The sequence below is a fragment of the Monodelphis domestica genome, chromosome 3, assembly GCF_027887165.1.
Source record: "Monodelphis domestica isolate mMonDom1 chromosome 3, mMonDom1.pri, whole genome shotgun sequence".
NCBI classification, from domain to species: Eukaryota; Metazoa; Chordata; class Mammalia; order Didelphimorphia; family Didelphidae; genus Monodelphis; species Monodelphis domestica.
Genome location: NC_077229.1, coordinates 80,009,426 through 80,027,498, shown reverse-complemented (window position 1 = coordinate 80,027,498; position 18,073 = coordinate 80,009,426). Strand labels below are relative to the sequence as shown.

Genomic DNA, 18,073 nt, shown 5'->3' with positions numbered 1-18,073 from the left:
GAAACTACAATCTCCACCGTACTCAAGGTAACAGGATTTAGAAAGGGCTGCAGCAAAGCTCAAGATTTAATTATTTGAGAATATGACCTTCAACAGACATGTGCAAAGGGGACAGACCTCTGGGCGGTCCTGGGTTAAGCTAGAGCCACCATTGGCACAGGTGAGACAGAGGAAGTGAGGTAGAGGAGAGCTGAGGAGGCTGGGACTTCCTGTGTGGAGGGAGAGTGTGGTGGTTGGAGCCTGGTGCTTGGAGTGAAGGCCCTCAGACTGTTTCTCCATTTTGGTCACGTGAGTGATAGGGACTGATCTCTTTTCTTTGCCTCGGCTATCCAAGGCCTTGGGCTTTGGCCCAGCCTAAACAGAGGGGGTATTTAAGCCCTATTCCCCTCTCTCCTCTCTCCCTCTCCTCTCTCTCTCCCTCCCATAGATCAATAAATTATATGGAACTTTAAAGATTAGTGAATTTAATCTTCCCGTTTTACATACAGGGAAATTAAGCCTCTGAGTTAGTCAGTCAACAAGTATTTATTCAATATCTACTATGTATCAGGCAGAGTACTAAGCACTGTGAACACAAAGAAGGGTAAAAAACAACATCCCTCAAGAAGCTTACATTTTAATGAGGTAGACAGCATGTAAATAACTAGGAGCACAGAAAATATAAAGAGTAGATGAAGGTAATCTGAAAGGAAAAGTCATTAGCAGTTGCTGAACCAGTTGTCCTGTAGGAGGTGGGATTTGAGCTAAGTATTACAGGAAGCCAGAGAAACTGGGTGGGAAAGAAAGAGTGGGAGGATATAAAGGCAGAGCATTCTAAGCATGAGGGAGACTAGTACAAAAAGCTCACTGAAGGAGATGTCATGTTGAATTTGAGGACCTGCCAGCAGGCCAGTGTAGCAAGATCATCTAGTGGGTATAAAAGAGGAAAGTATAAGAAAGCTGGAAAGGTAAGGAGTCAAGTGACCTGCTGAAGGTCACAGAGTGAGTTAGTGGAAGAGCCAATTATAGAAACCAGACCCACTGGCTCTTTCCACAATACAGTGCCATATGCTGACACATGCAGCTTAACATTCTATTGTTAAATGATTCCTCAAAAATAATACATTAGGTTAGGGAAGTTCTTAACCTTATTTGTGAACTTGTTTATTTTATTTTTTGAAGGATAGCCATTCCCCCACCCCCATTTTGAATTCTCTCCATTCCCCTTGCCCCCTTCTCCCACCCAATGAGAAGGGAAGAAAACCAAAATCTATTACAAATATGTGTACTAGTCATGTGTGTGCACACACACGGTGATGGAAGAAGTGCTTCAATCTGCATTTTGAGACTAACAGTCTTCTATTTGGAGGTGGAAAGTCTGTTTCATAATGAATCCTTTGGAATTGTGGGATTCACTGTATTGATCAGATACAGATATCAGGGTTCTTTCAAGAACTTAAAAAAATGTTGGTAAATTTATTTCAATATAATCGGTCTCCTCTGTGATCCCATGGATTTTATTTTCTGCATTTGAAAAGATTTTCCTAAGAAGGGGACCATAAGCTTCAACAGACTGCCACAACACAAATGAAGTTAAGAAGGCCCAAATAGATAAAATTTTACAGTGGGAAGTTAGCTTCATATGAAAAGTATTAGTGGAGAGGAATTGGAAGGGTAAGAAAGAGAAGCATTCTCAGCCTAAACATCATAACATATTTCATTTATATCCTCAACAGCACAAAGCTGGGCACACTTAATGTTCAATAAAGATATAAAGTGGAAGAAAGTTGCAAAAGGCAAAGAACACTGCAAGAACAATTAGGGACCAGAAGCTGAAGATGAAATAAAAAATATGCAGGAAAAGGAAGAAAATTTAGGAACTAGCAATGTTTTTAATAACGACTCACAACTCTCAAATTTACAAAATACCTTCCTCATAACTCTGGGGTACCACAGACTAGTTTATCTGGGGAAGGTGGAGCGCCTGAAGATGGGAACTAGTATTATATCTCATTTAACTCTCAGAACAATCCTGATAGGTAGGTGGGGCAGGAAGTATTCCCACATTACAGAGAAAACCGAAGTTCAGGGATGTTCAGGTTCTAGCTCTGTTACTAATTAATTTGATTTCAACAAATTTTTTTGAGCTTCAGTTGTTATTTGTGAAATGAGGGTGTTGAACCATATGACCTTTAATCATGTTTCTTCTAAATTCTAAATTGCATGATGTTGATCCCCCTGACTTTTGCCTTTTTTTCTGACTCTCTGTGACTATTAAAAGTGAGAATTTACTTTTCCCTCCATTTTTGTCCAAGTGTTTACTTGCTCTCTTCTTTCCTACTTTGGGTAATGACTTTTGGAGGTATCTGCCAATGCTTAGTCCATGTTAAAGAGAGCACCAAAGCCTGTAGGATCATCAAGAAAAATAGGACAGACACTGAAGTCCACAGAGAAATCTGAAAGACTATACCACCAACAACTACACGTTCACCCCAGAGATGGCTAGAAACGCTTAGACATGCTGCTGAGACAATGCTTTTATGAAGGGCAAGGACATTAGCAAAAACAAACATCACTGCCCCCAAACATCTCATTTTTAAAGAACAGAATATTCTTGGTTACAACATTCCTTCACAGGATCATAAATATGGAGTAGGTTAAAGTCTACTTAAAAATCCCTTCTTTTACAGATGAGAAAACTAAGACCCAAAGAAGTGAAACAACTTGCCACACAAATAATAGGTGACAGAGCCAGCATTTGAACCCAGTGTTTTCCCTACTATAGTTATGTTCTTCCCTAAGGCTTCTCTTCTAAACATGGATTGCTCCATACAATGGGAAAAGCCTTAAGATTTAGTTACTGAAAAAATTTCTTGACAAAAGCAAATAAATAAAAGACTTTTAAAAGAAACCTAACCACTAGCTCAGCTCAATACTCAAGGAACCTTAATAGATATGACCAGGAAACCCAAAATGACTAATTCATGTAAAAGAGGTTTCAATTACACAGAAAATGCTTAGTCAGCTCAAGAGAGAAAACAGGTTTTTAAGACTATATCAACAAATAGCCCCATAGGAGCAGTCACCACCACAGCAGCACTTCCTCCACTCAGGGCCTCTCTATTCTGGACTCAGAAATAAAATGCTTTAGAAGAGAAAACTTGGTTCCAGGGATTAGAGGAGTTTAAAGGGGAGACTGGGAAGGACAAAGTCAATGTAGGGAAAAGCTCACACTGCCCACTGGAAACTGTAACTGTAAATTGTAAACTGTTACTAGCTACAGAAAAGTGGAAGTAAACTGGAGAGAATTCTTGGAACACCTCAATAAGAAACAGTGCAACTGAACTGAACTGAGATTTTTACAAAGTATTAGCATGTTAACTCAAATTTTTCTTCTAACAGGCTAGAAGACTACCCAATGCAGTCTGGCATCTTATAGACATTTCAAGAGGCTTGCCAAATATACTTGCTGGTTTCAATCCCACTAACTCAAAGAATATTAAAAGTTGCCAAGATATTGGAATTTCATAAACTATTAAGATTTTCAGTTGAGAAGGGCCTTAAAATAATCTAGTCCAACCATTCAAAGATGGAATTAGCTGACGCCGAGGGAGAGAGGGTGACTTGGCCTCCAAAGTCCTTTCTAAATCTATGATTTCTTGATTCCAGATCCATATTCTTTTAATTCTCTCCCACACTGAAATCTGGGACTTAAACTAGATGACCTAAAACATCTGAATTTGGATCAGTGAAATGACAGTCTTGACTCCAAAGGGCTGATAAAACTCCCTCCTCTTACTAGAGAGGACAGGGTCCTTGTGTATGATAATAAGGCATATGTCATACATGATCAATGTCAGTTTGTTTAAATGTAATTCTTCCAAGGGAGAAGGGTATTTTAAGAGATGTTGTTGGAGTTGTTTGTTTTTTAAGCACCAATTTTCTCCCAAAGAGATCAAAGGAAAAGGATTTATTTGTACAAAAATGTTTGTGGTGGCAAAGAAATGGAAATTGAGGGGATGCTCACCAAATTGGGAAAACGGCTGAACAAGTTGTGGTATGTAATTATGATGGAATACCAGTGTGCTATAAGAAATGACAAGAGAAGTGATTTCTGAAAAACCTGGGAGACTTATGAACTGATGTAAAGTGAAGTAAGTAGAACCAGAACATCAAACACAATAACAGCAATATTTGAAGGAAGGTCAATAGTGAAAGACTTAGCTACTCTGATATCAAGTCAGTTCCAAAAGGCCCCCCAAGAAAAATGCCACCTACCTCCAAAAAGAGAACTGATATAGCCTGAGTGAAAATTGAAGCATGGTTTTTAAACTTTATTTTTCTTGAGCTTCTTCAGTTTGTATTTTCTTTTGCAACATAGCTAATATGAAAACACATTTTGCATAACTTTACATTTTTAATTGATTAAAAGAATTGGGGGAGAAGGGTAGGAAGGAGATGAAAAGGCAGGGAGAGAATTTGGAACTCAAAACATTTTTAATGGCTTAAAAAATTTTTGCGTGTAATTGGGAAATATTTGATGAAATAAAGATATATTTAAAGAATAAAAATAAAAGTACCAATTATGTGGTTTGTGTATATTCCAAAAGCCTTAGGGTAGTTCTAAACTTTATTAACTTCACAAGTATTTAAAAGGTTACAAACTTACAAAAATCACTTGAAAGTTTAATTACTGGGCAAGCAAAATGGATCCGTGGACAGAGTACTGGCCCTGGAGTTGAGAGGTTCAAATCTGTCCTTACACTTTTCTATTTACTTATTCAATTTATTTATTTGTTTATTTATTTATTATTTTGAAATCTTCTGTCTTGGAATCAATACTGTGTATTGGGCTTAAGTGACTTGCCCAGGGTCACAATGGGGTTAAGTGACTTGCCCAGGGTCACACAGCTGGGGAAGTGTCTGAGGTCAAATTTGAACCTAGAACATTCCATCTCTAGGCCTGGCTCTCAATCCACTGAGCCATCCAGCTGCCCCCCCCCCCCAGACTCTTCTTAGCTGTGTGACCCTGGGCAAGTCACTTAAGCCTAATCGCCTAGCTCTGACTGCTCTTTGAGTTTGAGATCAATACCTGGATTAATTCTAAGGCAAAAGATAAGAGTTTTAAAAGAGGTTTATTTAAATTTATTTTATACATATTTAGTTTTGTGAATTTTTAATAATATTTTAATTTTAAGAAGATGGAGTACCCTTGTCATTGTGCATTTCAAGAGAAAGGGCCTCTTGTTTGGTTATCTCAGTCAGAATAAGTCCTTAAGATTTATTCTTTGACATGTCAAAGCTATCACGTATGCATCAAAACCTCATTCTTTAGATGATTTTAAGACTAAGCTCACAAATATAATCCTTTCAGTCACTAAGCAGCAACTAATGAAAAGTCTTTGCTAAGTTAAAAAATTGACTAGTATTGTATTTTAATAAGAAACATCATTTTAAACAATTAACTTTTCAAATTTTTTTGTAGGCTTGTAGAATTTATACTCCTGAAACGATTAAAGCTTAAAATTTCAAATAAGCCTTATGGGACAAAATATACACATACCATCCCACATCACCCCCCCCCACACACACACACACATACAACTCTCCTCACCCATCTATATTTTAAAGAAAAAGTATTAGTGTTGGAATCAGAGAGCCTGGCTCTGATTTCAACTGTTGGCTTCAGTGCTCATTAGCTGTGGAAGCTTAAGAACATTATCTTAATCAAAGGTCGCTAAAAGACTGCCTGCCTTTTGATCTAGTCATAGCACTGCTGGGTTTGTACCCCCAAAGAGATAATAAGGAAAAAGACATGTACAAAAATATTTATAGCCACCACCTCTTTGTGGTGGCAAAAAATTGGACTGGAACAACCTCCAGGAATTGATGCAAAGTGAGAGGAGCAGAACCAGGAAAACATTGTACACAGAGACTGATACACTGTGGTACAATCGAAGGTGATGGACTTCTCCATTAGTAGCAATGTAGTGACCCTGATCAATGTGGAGGAACCTAAGAGAAAAACCACTATCCACATTCAGAGGAAACACTGTGGGAGTAGAAGGAAAACAACTGCTTGAATACATGGATCGAAGGGATATGGTTGGGGATGTAGACTAAATGAACATCCTAGTGCAAACATCAACAACATGGAAATAGGTTCTGATCAAGGACCCAAGTAATACCCAATGAAATTGAGTGTGGGCTGTGGGAAGGGTGGGTAGAGGGGAGGGAGGGAAATAATGTGATTATTGTAACCAAGGAATAAATAAACTAATTCAAATGAAAAAAAAAAGATATCTTAACCTTTCTCTGAAGCTTTAGTGTCTCCATTTACAAACAGGAAACAATACTACTGGCACTGCTTCCCTCACACAGTGTAGTGGTGAGACTTCAGTGAGATAAGACCTGTATAAAATTACTTCTAACACTAATGAACTACATAATTATATCAGAGCTATTAACATATTAGATACTAGTCAGTTTGATGCACCTTGGCAAATGACTATAAGGGATGGATGATCCAAGTCATATAAAATTTTTTTATTTAACATCAAAATGATCACTCAAATTCCTTTTCCTCTGTTTACAATCACTGCCTTCAATTCACATAAATAAGTAGGAAATAATCAAACACTTCACTAACAGGTCTCCAAAATACAAAAAACTGAGTATTGGGGCTTCATCTGTAAAGATTCTTTCTGATATCAAGGTATGTTTGATATAGCTGGTTTCTGTTATTTCCAGGGGCCTCATCTTCACAGTGAGAATAAATGGCTTTGGCAACTACACCATAGTGCCTAACAGCTAATCCTTTTTATAGGAAACATCCATGATTCCTCACTTCGAAAGAAAAAATTTAATAGCTTTTTACTTTAAATAAAGTAAAGTACTTTAATAAATTATATTATTATAACAACTCTAGGTCTGGGGAGATAAAGCTTGTTAAATACTATTCAGACAGAATGTCAGAGATATGAAGAGATCATTTGCCCAATCCCTTCATTTTATAGATGAAAAAAATTGGAATCTGGTTTGATCCCATTTCTGCCACTTCAATTTGTATGAAATTTAGGAAAGTAACTTTACCTCTCTGCTTCTCAGTTTTGTCATATTTACTTTTCTGAGAAGAGATTAATAGATTGACTAGAAGTGTGGCAAATTACAGTAAATTTGAAAATTATGATATCTGATTAGCACTAGAGGATTTCTAAGATCTCCATCTAGTTCTAAAGTCAATAATCTTATGATTCTATGGTCCACATAAAGAAAGTGACCTGTATCCATTTAATTAGTAGCAGAGAAGAACCCAGGTTTCCTAAAGCTCAGTTTAGGGCTTTTCCCAATACAACCTTTCTCCAGTCTTGCCATTTATCTAGAACAGGTAGGTACAACAATTCAGAAGTTTGCCTTACTCTGAAATCACAGGCCAACTGGTCAACATCAGTGCATAACACAAGTACAGTAGATAGAGATGATTTAGCTAGTTGCTATGTCTTAACTAGATAAACAAAAACTGAATTGATAGAAATCACAGAATTTCAGCACTGGAAAGGACCTCAGGGATTATAAAATCAAAGATTTAGAGCTGGAAAAGAGCTGAGAAATCGTATAGTCCAATCCCTCATCTAGTTTGGTCCCAGGACAGAAGAGGAAACTCAGGTCTAAAGAAAGAAAGTGATTCATTCAAGGTGACACAATGAAGCAAGTGGCAGAGTCAGGTCTAAAATCCATCTCCTGACTATATCAAACAATTGAGACCACATACAACTGGGCACTCAAAGTGACATCTAAATTTTGGCTTCAACTTAAAAAAATCCAGAGTTAAAGTAACTTATTCATTGGCAAAACATACTTTAAGAAGGACCTTTAACTATGTAGTCCCTAGCAAGTCACTTCCTCATTTGCCAAATAAGGGGAATCAATGAGCTCTTTGGACTCCTTCCAGATTCTTCTGGAATCCTTCTAAGATTCTATCTCAATATGTCCTCAATTCATAATCAGTACTGGAATTATGTCTTGGCCAAAGCTGAGTCTGTTAAGATGAGGGTAATTAAAAGACTAGATAATATGGTAGAATACCTTTGCTTGTACAGGGTAAGTTTTTTCCTGTAACAGTTTTTCAGCTGGTTTCTTAAATGGCTAACAGATTTTACCCACTGAAAAAACCCACAGATCAAATGCTTCCCTTCCAACATTTCTAGAGAGATTTCTTTTTCTCCATTTTACCTACTTACTATCAATCCTTTAAAACTTGAATGCCACCTTCTACAAGAATAATGACCTTTCTCAGGGACCTCACAGAGCATTAAGCTTTTCTTTTTTATGTCTCTAGTGAACGAACTGTGTAGTTATTTTGTGACTTTCCTATTTCCTATGTTCTATAAAGGTAGCAGTTGAGCCTTCTCTAAGCTTTGCATCTTCAATGCCTTATATTTTTAATGTTGATTATGAATACAACATTAATGAATCTAAATTCTTCCTTAACAAGAAGAAAGGGAAAGCATTCTCAAGCTTTATACTAGTGCATCTATCACTGCCATATCATGAACACAATTAAGAAAAGTGATTTATACCTATTTCAAGAGTTCATGCCTGTCAAGCAAATCGGGCCTGCATCATTCTGTTTATCCTATGGCCCAATCCCTTCAAATAGTCTTTGTTAGGTCACACATTCCTCTTTCTGTAGAGAACAAATGGTACTTACCAAACGAATTTTAAAATTGTTTTGTCATCTAAAACCCATTGTTCTGCCAGGAAAAGTTTATGGGAACCTGGCAGAACCTGATAAGTGAAATAAAGAGTCCTGGTCTAATATAGAGGAAAAGACTTGGGGGAGGGGGAAAGTTTCACATCAGAACACCTGGAGATGAATCTCAGTTGTGCCAGTTGCTTCACCTTTCCGGAACTCACTTTCCTTATCTATAAAAGTAAGGTGATCAGAGTAGGTGACCTGGTCTAAATTTCTTCTACCATGGGATGCCTAGAAGGAAAATGGTAAATATAGGGAAGAATGAAGAACAAAGGTAGGAAAGAAAACCAAGTGGTTTAATGCATGTTACCATGTCAGGAACTGAACCTGGAGAAGGGAAGAGGAAGACAATACTAGAAGGCAGGCAAAGAATGGGCACATGAGAATGTGGGGCAAGGATTTGGGAATGATGATCCAGAAAAGGGTGCGTTAGAGAGATGGTCCAACTGGGTAGTATGTGAATATTTTTAGACAGGTTACAGAAGATGTGAGGGTCTTCAAAAGGAGATTGGAGTAGTGGATGAAAACCTTAGAGATCATGTCTGAGAAAAAATGGGGAGGTTGAAGAACGTGGGACTGGGAACCTAGAAGGAAAGGAGGAAGAGGTTGAAGACTTTGGGGGCAGGGTGACAGGATTACATTTGATCTGGAAAGGAATAAACAACAGTACAATCCAATGGAAAGCAAATTTAATTTGGAGTTAGATGACTAAGGTTTTAAATCTGAGCACCTGTGTAACTCTGGGAAAGTCACTATCTTTCTGGGTCTGTTTTTCTATTAAATGAAGAGATATGAAAAGATGAATTATATGATTTCTCTAAATCTGTTATTTTATGAATAGTGCTGACACCTTTAGGAATGGGATGTGGGCAGGCAAAAGACTAAAAAGGGGAATGTTGAATGAAAGGGATGTTGAAGAGTTTAGAGAAATAACGAAGGCTACAGTGGCAACTGTAATGTAGTCAGCTAACAATGCAGTTGAGATCAGGAGACTTGAGTTGAACTGCTGACTCAACTTAGTACCTGTGTGACATTGTAGAACAATCTCTCTGGACCATGGTTTCTTCTCTCCCACTAAGGTCCTTCCCAGCTCTAAATCCTATTAAGATTCATTGTCTCCATTCTGCCACTTGCCCTATAATACCCAGAAATTGGTTGACCTTAGCAGTTGGGTCTGGAAGGGGCAAAACTAGAAAATGGAGAACATTAAAAATCTTGAGTTGGTGGTAAAAATTTAGGGATGGACGCAGTGAACAAAACACTGGTTTTTACAGTAAGAAGATCTTGTTTCTATTCAACTCCAAACCTCTGCTACTTACTACCTGTGTGACCTAGGTCAAGTTACTTCCTCTCTCTGGACCTCAGTTTCCTAATCTGTAAAAGGAGGGGGTTAGTTTAGATGACTTTTCTAAATCCTACGAAAATCCAACTTTCTATATCAGGTGTTCTTAACCCTTGTCTATGCCCACAGACCCTTTGATAGTCTGGTGAAGACCCTTTCTTAGAATTTTTAAAAATGCATTAAATGCCCATGTATTATGGTAGAAACCAATTATATTGTGTATATACATGTATGTATATTATATGTATATATTGATATGTAATAAAAAAATAATTTAAATACATACATACATACATACATACATACATACACACACATTCTTTAAAAAGAAGTTCACAGATCTTGGATCAAGAACCGCTACTTTATGACAAGGAGGCCCTGGGGTGAGGTGAGGAGAGAATGATTTCAAGACTAGATCTTGAAAGGGCAAGAGATTAGGGGTAAAGACCATGGGTGAGGGAATCCGGGAGATGGGATAGGGGAATTATGCGTTGAGCTGCTTGGGAGCAGTTATTTTGGTATGGCAATGAAGAGACTTTAGAGGACTTAGATGAAGGAACTGAAACACAAAGAAGCAAGTGACTGGCCCCAGTCTCTAATATGTAAGGGTCTGGGATAGGGCTTGTACTCAAGCAGTTTTCCACTCTTCCCCTCTAGGGGTCCATTCTGCTTTTGGAGTGGGACCCTAGAAGGGGTCATACAGTGTGATGCAGTCAGGAGGCCACCACAGCTGATTCTACCACTCATTCGCTGTGTGACCTGTCACTTCCCCCTCTTTGGGCCTCAGGTCCTTTCCAGCTCTGAATTCTATGAAAACCCAATTATCTCCACCTGTCTTCTGACCTCCTAAAGGGGGTTGAGGATTAAAAACTTTTGAAGCTGAACACCAGAAGGGGTTTAATAATGACTTTTAGGGCAATCTAAGAGACAAAAGATCTGGGATGAAGATCTTACAGGCAGGATCCCAGGTTCAAGATTGTAGGATTAGGGCTTCAGAGTCCATGAAGACTTTGGGATAGTGTTGAATATTGAAGACTTTTGGGGATGGGATCCCAGGAGGGAATAACCATAGTATAGGGTAAAGACAACTCCAAAGGAACTGTTTCTTCTAATGTATCACACAGGCTGCTTTGTAAGACTGGGGAAAGACTTTAGGAGCAGAATGTCAGAAGGGGATCAGAGGGGACCAGGATCTGGAATAGGGTGGGAACTGGGAGGCAGCCCAGAGAATAGAGGTGGAAAGTATTAAAAACCTCCCAGTCTTCATCTTGCAATTGATTTGCAATCAGAAGACTTAGATTCAAATCCCCATTTAGTTTCTCATTTCAAAGATGAAGGAAGTTGGACTAGATGACCTCTGAGGTGACACCCTAAATTTTTCTGGGGGTGGAGGGAGATATGAAAACTATGAGTTCAGAACACCATTAAATAATGAAGCAAAGCTATGTGGGGCAGGAAGAGAAGGACCAGGAGCCTGAGGTTTTAGACCTCTTCAACAGGATCCCAAAAGTCTAGGAGGTAGGGCTCAGTACCCAGGGACACTGAGGAGGAATGGGGTATGTGTATAGGGAGAAGGGAAGGAGATAAAGACCTCTGGGACAGTGGTAAAGGCTCAGGAGCCTCTCTAAATCCTAAGAAAATCCAATGGTCTACAGATTATCACCTGATCTATGGCATAGGGGTTGGGGGGGGGGGGGAAGGGTTACAGTGTTACAGACTTGGAAAGGGCATCTATGGTACAGTAGATAAAACAATGGACTGGCAATCAGGAGGCATGGGTTCAACCCCCAGGATGCCATTGAGCTCTTTGTGACCTCTGCTTCTGCCATTCCTCATCTCTGAGACTCCCGTATCTATAAAGTTTGGGAATTGACCTCTCAAGTTCTTTTTGGGCTCTAAATCTTAGAAAAATCCACTGTAACCTGCCCCTTTCAAATTGTCTTTATCTACTATATATGTACATGTGAACATAACTATGTATCTAGTTATTTTTACAGATCATTCCTCCCCGCCCCCCATCAGAATGTATGCTTTTGGAAAGCAGGGCCTATTATTTGCCTTTTTTTGTACTAACAGCACTTAGCACACTGCAGGGAAATCAGTTTTCCTCTGCCCCTCCCTCCAAGTTATATCCAATTCTTTGTGACTCTATTTGAGGTTTTCTGGGTAAAGATACTGGAGTGGTTTATCACACAGCTAGTGTCTGAGGCCAGATCTGAACTCGGGAAGATGAGTCTTCCTTATTCCAGGAAAGGCATTCTATCTAGCTGTCCCAGCAGGGAAAACAGAAATTGATTAATAAATGCTTGTTGAGTGCCTGCCTTTCTTTAGACCAGAGGTGAGAAGGTTGGACAGCTATGGAGTTAAAGGGCTAGGAAGCAAAAGAGAAGATTGTAAAGATCTTAGGGCAGGATCAAGGAACACAGAACACAAACACTTTAGAGGTCACCTAGTCTAAACTTCCTCAAAAAGAAAAAAATGAAAACAAATTCCAAAGAGATTAAAGTAATTATCTATCTCATAGCTCCAAAGAAGCAAAGACTGGATTTGAATTCTTATCCCCCAACTCCAAATGAACTGCTTCTTCTAATGTGTCACACAGGCTGCTTTGTAAGACTGGGGAAAGACTTTAGGAGCAGAATGTCAGAAGGAGATCAGAGGGGAACAGGATCTGGAATGGGGTGGGAATGGAGAGGAAGTCCAGAGAATGGAGATGGAAAGTATTAAAAACCACCCAGTCTTTACCTTGTATATATTTTATATGGTGCATGGTAGCTTGCATGTTTTCTCTCCCATTACAAAGGGAACTCCTTGAGCACAGTGCCTGTTTTCGTCATTCTTTGAATGCCCAGCACTTAGGACAGTGCCTGGTACATAGTAAGCTTTTAATACTTGTTGGCTGACAAGAGACAAGACAGTGGGATAGAATCCGTTTTAGAGCTGGAAGGGGCCTATAGAACCTGGTCTAACCTCAATCACAGTATGGACAAGAAACCAAGACCTAAAGGTGTTAAAATGACTTATCCACAATCACACAGCCCTTAAACTGAAGAGCTTGGCTTTGGATTCAGATTTCTTAACTCTGTAAGTACTGCTCCTCCCACTTGACCACATTACCTTCTAAGATTAAGGTTGAGGGCCCAGATTGGGGGTGTGTGTGAAGAAGTGTATGTTAAAGACTTTTGGGTACAGGATGTCAAGAGCATTATGAAGTAAATCCTTCAAAGGCAAGATCTGCAAAGGGCAGAGGAGGGGGAAGGGAGAGTTAAAAACAGGATGCCAAAGAGGGTTGTTAGTATATCAAGGACAGTGTCTGCGGGGGGGGCAGGGATGAGGATGAGGGAGTTAAAGACTCAGCAGGCAGGATGTCAGGGAGGTGGGTGCTGGGCCCTCCAGGATACAAGGGGGAAAGGGGGTATTAGAGAATTGGGGGCAGGCCGTCTATCAAGAGAGGCGAATGCTGAGCTCCGGCCGGAATGGGGAAAGGGGTCGCAAGGGGGGGGGGGGGTTGCTGCGGCCCTCGGGCTCACCTTGAGCAGCACGAAGAATTCGAAGACGCGGCGGAAGGCAGGCGGGAAGAGGCGCGAGTAGGTCACGGCCATCTTGAAGAAGAGCGCGTGGAAGAGGCGGTCGCGCACGTTGATGAGCGGGTTGGGGTTGGGGTTAAGGTTGGGGGTGCGCGCCCCACGGGGGGTCCCGGCCCCGCCGCCTCCAGCCGCCGCCCCCCCGGGCCCTGGCCCAGCCCCGCCGGCCGAGTTGGCGGGGCCGTTGCCCGGGGCGTTCCCAGGGCCGGATGGGGGCGGCGGCGGCGGGTTCTCCGACATCCTGCGCTGGGCCGCCGAGGTGCTAACAGGCCGGGGCTCCCGGGGGCGGCGGCCCGACCTCCATGGGCCCCTCCCGGGCCGCAGCGCTCCCGCCGGGTGCTCGCTTCTACCCCTGCCTCCCACTCGGGCCGCCGCCGCTTCTCTTCCACCGGCCGCCCTGCCGCCGCCTCTTCACGGGCAGCCACAAGCCGCCATTCGCCGCCTCCGCCGCCGTGACCGCGGCCCTGCTGACGAGACGTCTCTGCCCGCGGGGAATCCTGGGATGCTGGAGGAACGGCCCCGCCCTCCAGCCTTCTCCTCCTCACTTTCTAACCTTCCCCTCCCCTCAGCCCTCCTCCCCTCCCTTCCCTCTCCTCTTCAATCTTGGCCTACCGAGCCAAAGCCTCCTTTGCATTCTCTCTCCCATGAGCCACCGCGACATAAGCGTAGGCTCGAAATTTTGCAAATGCAGCCACGTTCTTAATTCAGCTGACATAAAAAAGGCAAAGTTATATATTGTTATTATACATTCCATTCTAATTCTGGTAATAACTTCTTTTAGAGAAAAAATTGGAACTACATATAAATCACTCTAAGCAAAAGATAAAATGATTTTTCTGCTTTAAATACTCCAGGCTAAGGTCCTTGTGATTGTGCTCGCTTCGGCAGCACATATACTAAAATTGGAACGATACAGAGAAGATTAGCATGGCCCCTGCGCAAGGATGACACGCAAATTCGTGAAGCGTTCCATATTTTGCTCTTTAAACTTTATAAGGTGTTTATTACCCTGGCCGATTGTAGAGATTTACAAGCGGAGTTTTACAACGGAAAAATTAATTCCTATATATGTTACAACCTCTTCCTTTCAAATAGGAGAAAACCGAGGACGGGAAAGTCATTCTGTGATAACTGAATTCGAAATGTAGCAACCTGTAACAATTGAAGCTCCCCCAAACTTCCAAACGTGGGAGGAGCAACTGTGTTCCAAAGGACATCTCTTTTATTGTCCTATCGTGGCAGAAAAGCACTATGGGGAGGAGGAGTGGGAAAACCCCCCCTACTGGAATTCAAGTAAAGCAGTGGAGTTGAACCCCACCTGCAACATTTACTAGTTAGTTGTGTGTATGAGAGCAAGTCCCCGAACTCCCTGTGGCGTCAGTTTTGCGTTACCTGTCAAATGGCGATCATAGAACTGCATCGAAGAGGTTTCATAGGCATGCAATTCAATACATTTATTAGTGACCTACTGTGTGGAGGAGCTAGGGGAGGGGACTGGATACAATCAGGCAGTGGACAAGCATTAAGGACCTACTATGTGCCGGGATCAGTGCTAGATGCTGGGATTACAAAAACAAAATGAAACCTTCTCCGTCCTCAAGGAAATCACATTATTTTGGGGAGAATACCTGATTTCGTTGGTATATAGGTATTCTAGGATGAGGAAATTCCCTTTACTAGAGCAGATCATAAGCACCTTCTCTGACATCTATGACGTCCAGCACGGAGTGGTTAGCGACTTGTCCAGGGTTACAGAAGCAATCTATGTCAAAAACAGAATTTGAGTTATTGTTGTTCAGTTGTTTCTGATTCATGACTCCATTTGAGAGTTTCTTGACAAAGATACTGGAGTCCTTTGCCTTTTTCTTCTTCAGCTCAAATAATAATGAAAACAAAATAGTCTAAAATTATATTGCTTTAAGGTTGGCAAAAAAAAACAAAAACAAAAAACTTTACAAATATTTTCCTCTCATTCCTGATGCAGAGTGAGAGGAGCAGAACCAGGAGAACATTATACACAGGGAAGGATACACTGTGGTACAATCCAATGCAATGGACTTCTCTGCTAGCAGCAATGCAATGATCCAGGACATTTTGAGGAATTCATGAGAAAGAACACTATCCACATCCAGAGAAAGAACTGTGGGAGTAGAAACACAGAGGAAAAACAACTGCTTGATCACATGGGTTGAGGGGATATGATTGAGGATGTAGACTCTAAACAATGACCCTAGTGCAAATATTAATAATATCGAAATAGGTCTTGATCAATGACACATGTAAAACCTAGCTGAATTTCTCATTGGCTACAGGATGGGGGTGGGAGGAGGGGAAAGAATATGAATCATGTAACCATGGAAAAATATTCTAAATGAATTAATTTAATTAATTAAAAATATTTTTCTCTCATCAACCTCCGGGAGGTAGGTACTAGATTATCCTCATTTTACAAATGAGGAACCTGAGGCTAGCTGATTAAATGACTTGCCCAGAGTCACATAGCACCTAAGGTTGATTTGAGCTCAGAACCTCCTAATTCCAGGTCCAGCAATCTATGTCATCTAGCTGCCTGAATACCTGAATGTCATTTGGGTGGGACAAGACATTAGAAACTGGGGAAAAGGTAATCAAAGAATATAATGTTTATATGAGACCCAGGCCTTTGCCCCTACTCTCAAACTTATAAGAATGAAATGAAATCAGCCTCACTCTTTGTGATGGTAAAATTGGGGATGTCCCCCAAAAAACAGGAAATGGCTGAACTAATTATGGTATATGATGGTGAAGGAATATTATTGTGCTAAAAGGAATGATGAACTGGAGGGATTCCGTGTGAACTGGAAGAAACTCCATGAACTAATGTAGAGTCAAATGAGCAGAACCAAGTGAAATATTGTGGACCCATCCAATGTAATGGACTTTACTAGTAGTAGCAATGCAATAATCCAGGACACTTCTGAAGAATTTATGAGAAAGAATGCTATCCACATTGAGAGAAAGAACTATGGGAGTAGAAATGCAAAAGAAAAACACATGACTTATCATTTGTATTTATGGGTAAATGATTTGGGGTTTTGACTTCAAAAGATGGCTCTTTAGCAAAAATGAATAATATGGAAAAAGGTATCAAGTGATAATATTTATACAACCCATTGGAATTGCTTGTTAACTCTGGGAGGGAGAAAGGAGAGAAAATGAATCATATAAACATGGAAAATATTTTTAAATAAATAAAAATAAAAGGTTATTTTTAAAAGAATGAAATGAGATAATGAATGGAAAATACTTTTTGACCCTTAAAATCACAGGCGATCGAATGTTATAATCATCTTCTATGTTCTGTACTTTTGCCTTCCTTTGTAACATCATCTCAAAACAGTCTAACTCCAAGGTCCTCCAAGCCCATGCAGGCAAAACCCAAAGTCTGGCTGATAGTCCTTTATGTCAGTCCCCTGGGAACCAACCTGGCTAACTTCTGAGACTCTCATTACCAGATTGGCAAGGCAGTGATGAAGAATCTTACCCAACTGCTGAAAGCCAAGTAGTAAAGGTGTTGCCTGTTCCCAGTGGGATATTGGAAAGCATATTGAATCTAGGAAAAGAAAGTCTGAATTCACAATCTTGACTGTCACTCATAAGCACTATGGTTTTGGAAAAGTCCCTTTAACCTGTCTGGGCTTCAATTTCCTCATCTGTAAAATGAGGTCTTGGACTAGATGGTCTCAGCTGAAGAAGATTCTTCCAGCTTTAAATTTTATCAGCTCATGCATCACCGAAACAACGCTGCAATCCAAACACTGAAGGACACCCATGGGGGTCTTGCCAACCAACCCTGGCTAGAAGGATTCAGATTCTTCTGGGAGAAGAAATTGACCCAGAAGGAGACTAAGCTAGGGGCAAACCTGGGAAACTGGAAGAATACATTATTCTTATGCCCCCTCCTATTGAATATAGATAGGATTTCAAGCCAGAAAGGACCTTCCAGCCCAGTTCTCTCACCAGGCAAGGAATGGGGGACAGAAGTTTTTGTTACTTCAGCAAGGATTGCTAGTGTTAGCTAACGGCTCTACTTCCATTATTTCCAGGGCCATCTGGAGGCTTCTCCAAATCTCGGGGTGATTTGTATGACCTGGGGAGGAAGAAGGGCAAGAAGAAATGAACGGAATTAGAATGGCAAGTAGACTGGCCAGAGGGAGCATTTTTCAAGGATTAAGTGAGAAGTATTGATCATGTAGAGGTCACCCTGCCTGTAACCCAAGTCAAACCAGGAGGAAGTGGAATATGTTCAAATCTGGCCTTAAAACACTAGCTGTGTGATCTGGGATAAATCATTTAACCCTGTTTGCCTCAGTTTCCCCATCTGTAAAATGAGCTGGATCTGGAAATGGCAAACCATTCCGGTATCACTGCCAA

The 18,073-nt window shown here is 40.7% G+C and overlaps 1 protein-coding gene and 1 non-coding gene across 6 annotated transcripts in view; one reads left to right on the top strand and one right to left on the bottom strand.

The window, feature by feature from the left end:
• TMEM259 (transmembrane protein 259) overlaps positions 1–14,154 on the bottom strand; it is a 52,819-nt gene extending 38,665 nt beyond the window's left edge. For 4 of the 5 annotated variants that reach the window (XR_465844.3, XR_465845.3, XM_007489383.3 and 1 more), the window contains exon 1: positions 13,607–14,153. Coding sequence is in view for 3 of the 5 variants with exons in the window: in XM_007489383.3 (XP_007489445.2) it covers positions 13,607–13,900 (294 nt within the window). In the remaining 2 variants the exon portion in view is untranslated. Of the gene's footprint in view, positions 1–13,606 lie in introns of all 5 variants that reach the window. The other variant, XM_016432244.2, reaches the window with a different exon arrangement.
• Positions 14,155–14,532: 378 nt separating this feature from the next.
• Positions 14,533–14,639, top strand: LOC130458703 (U6 spliceosomal RNA). Its single transcript, XR_008918092.1, has one exon. It is a non-coding gene; the product is annotated as a U6 spliceosomal RNA (small nuclear RNA).
• Positions 14,640–18,073: the final 3,434 nt, after the last annotated feature.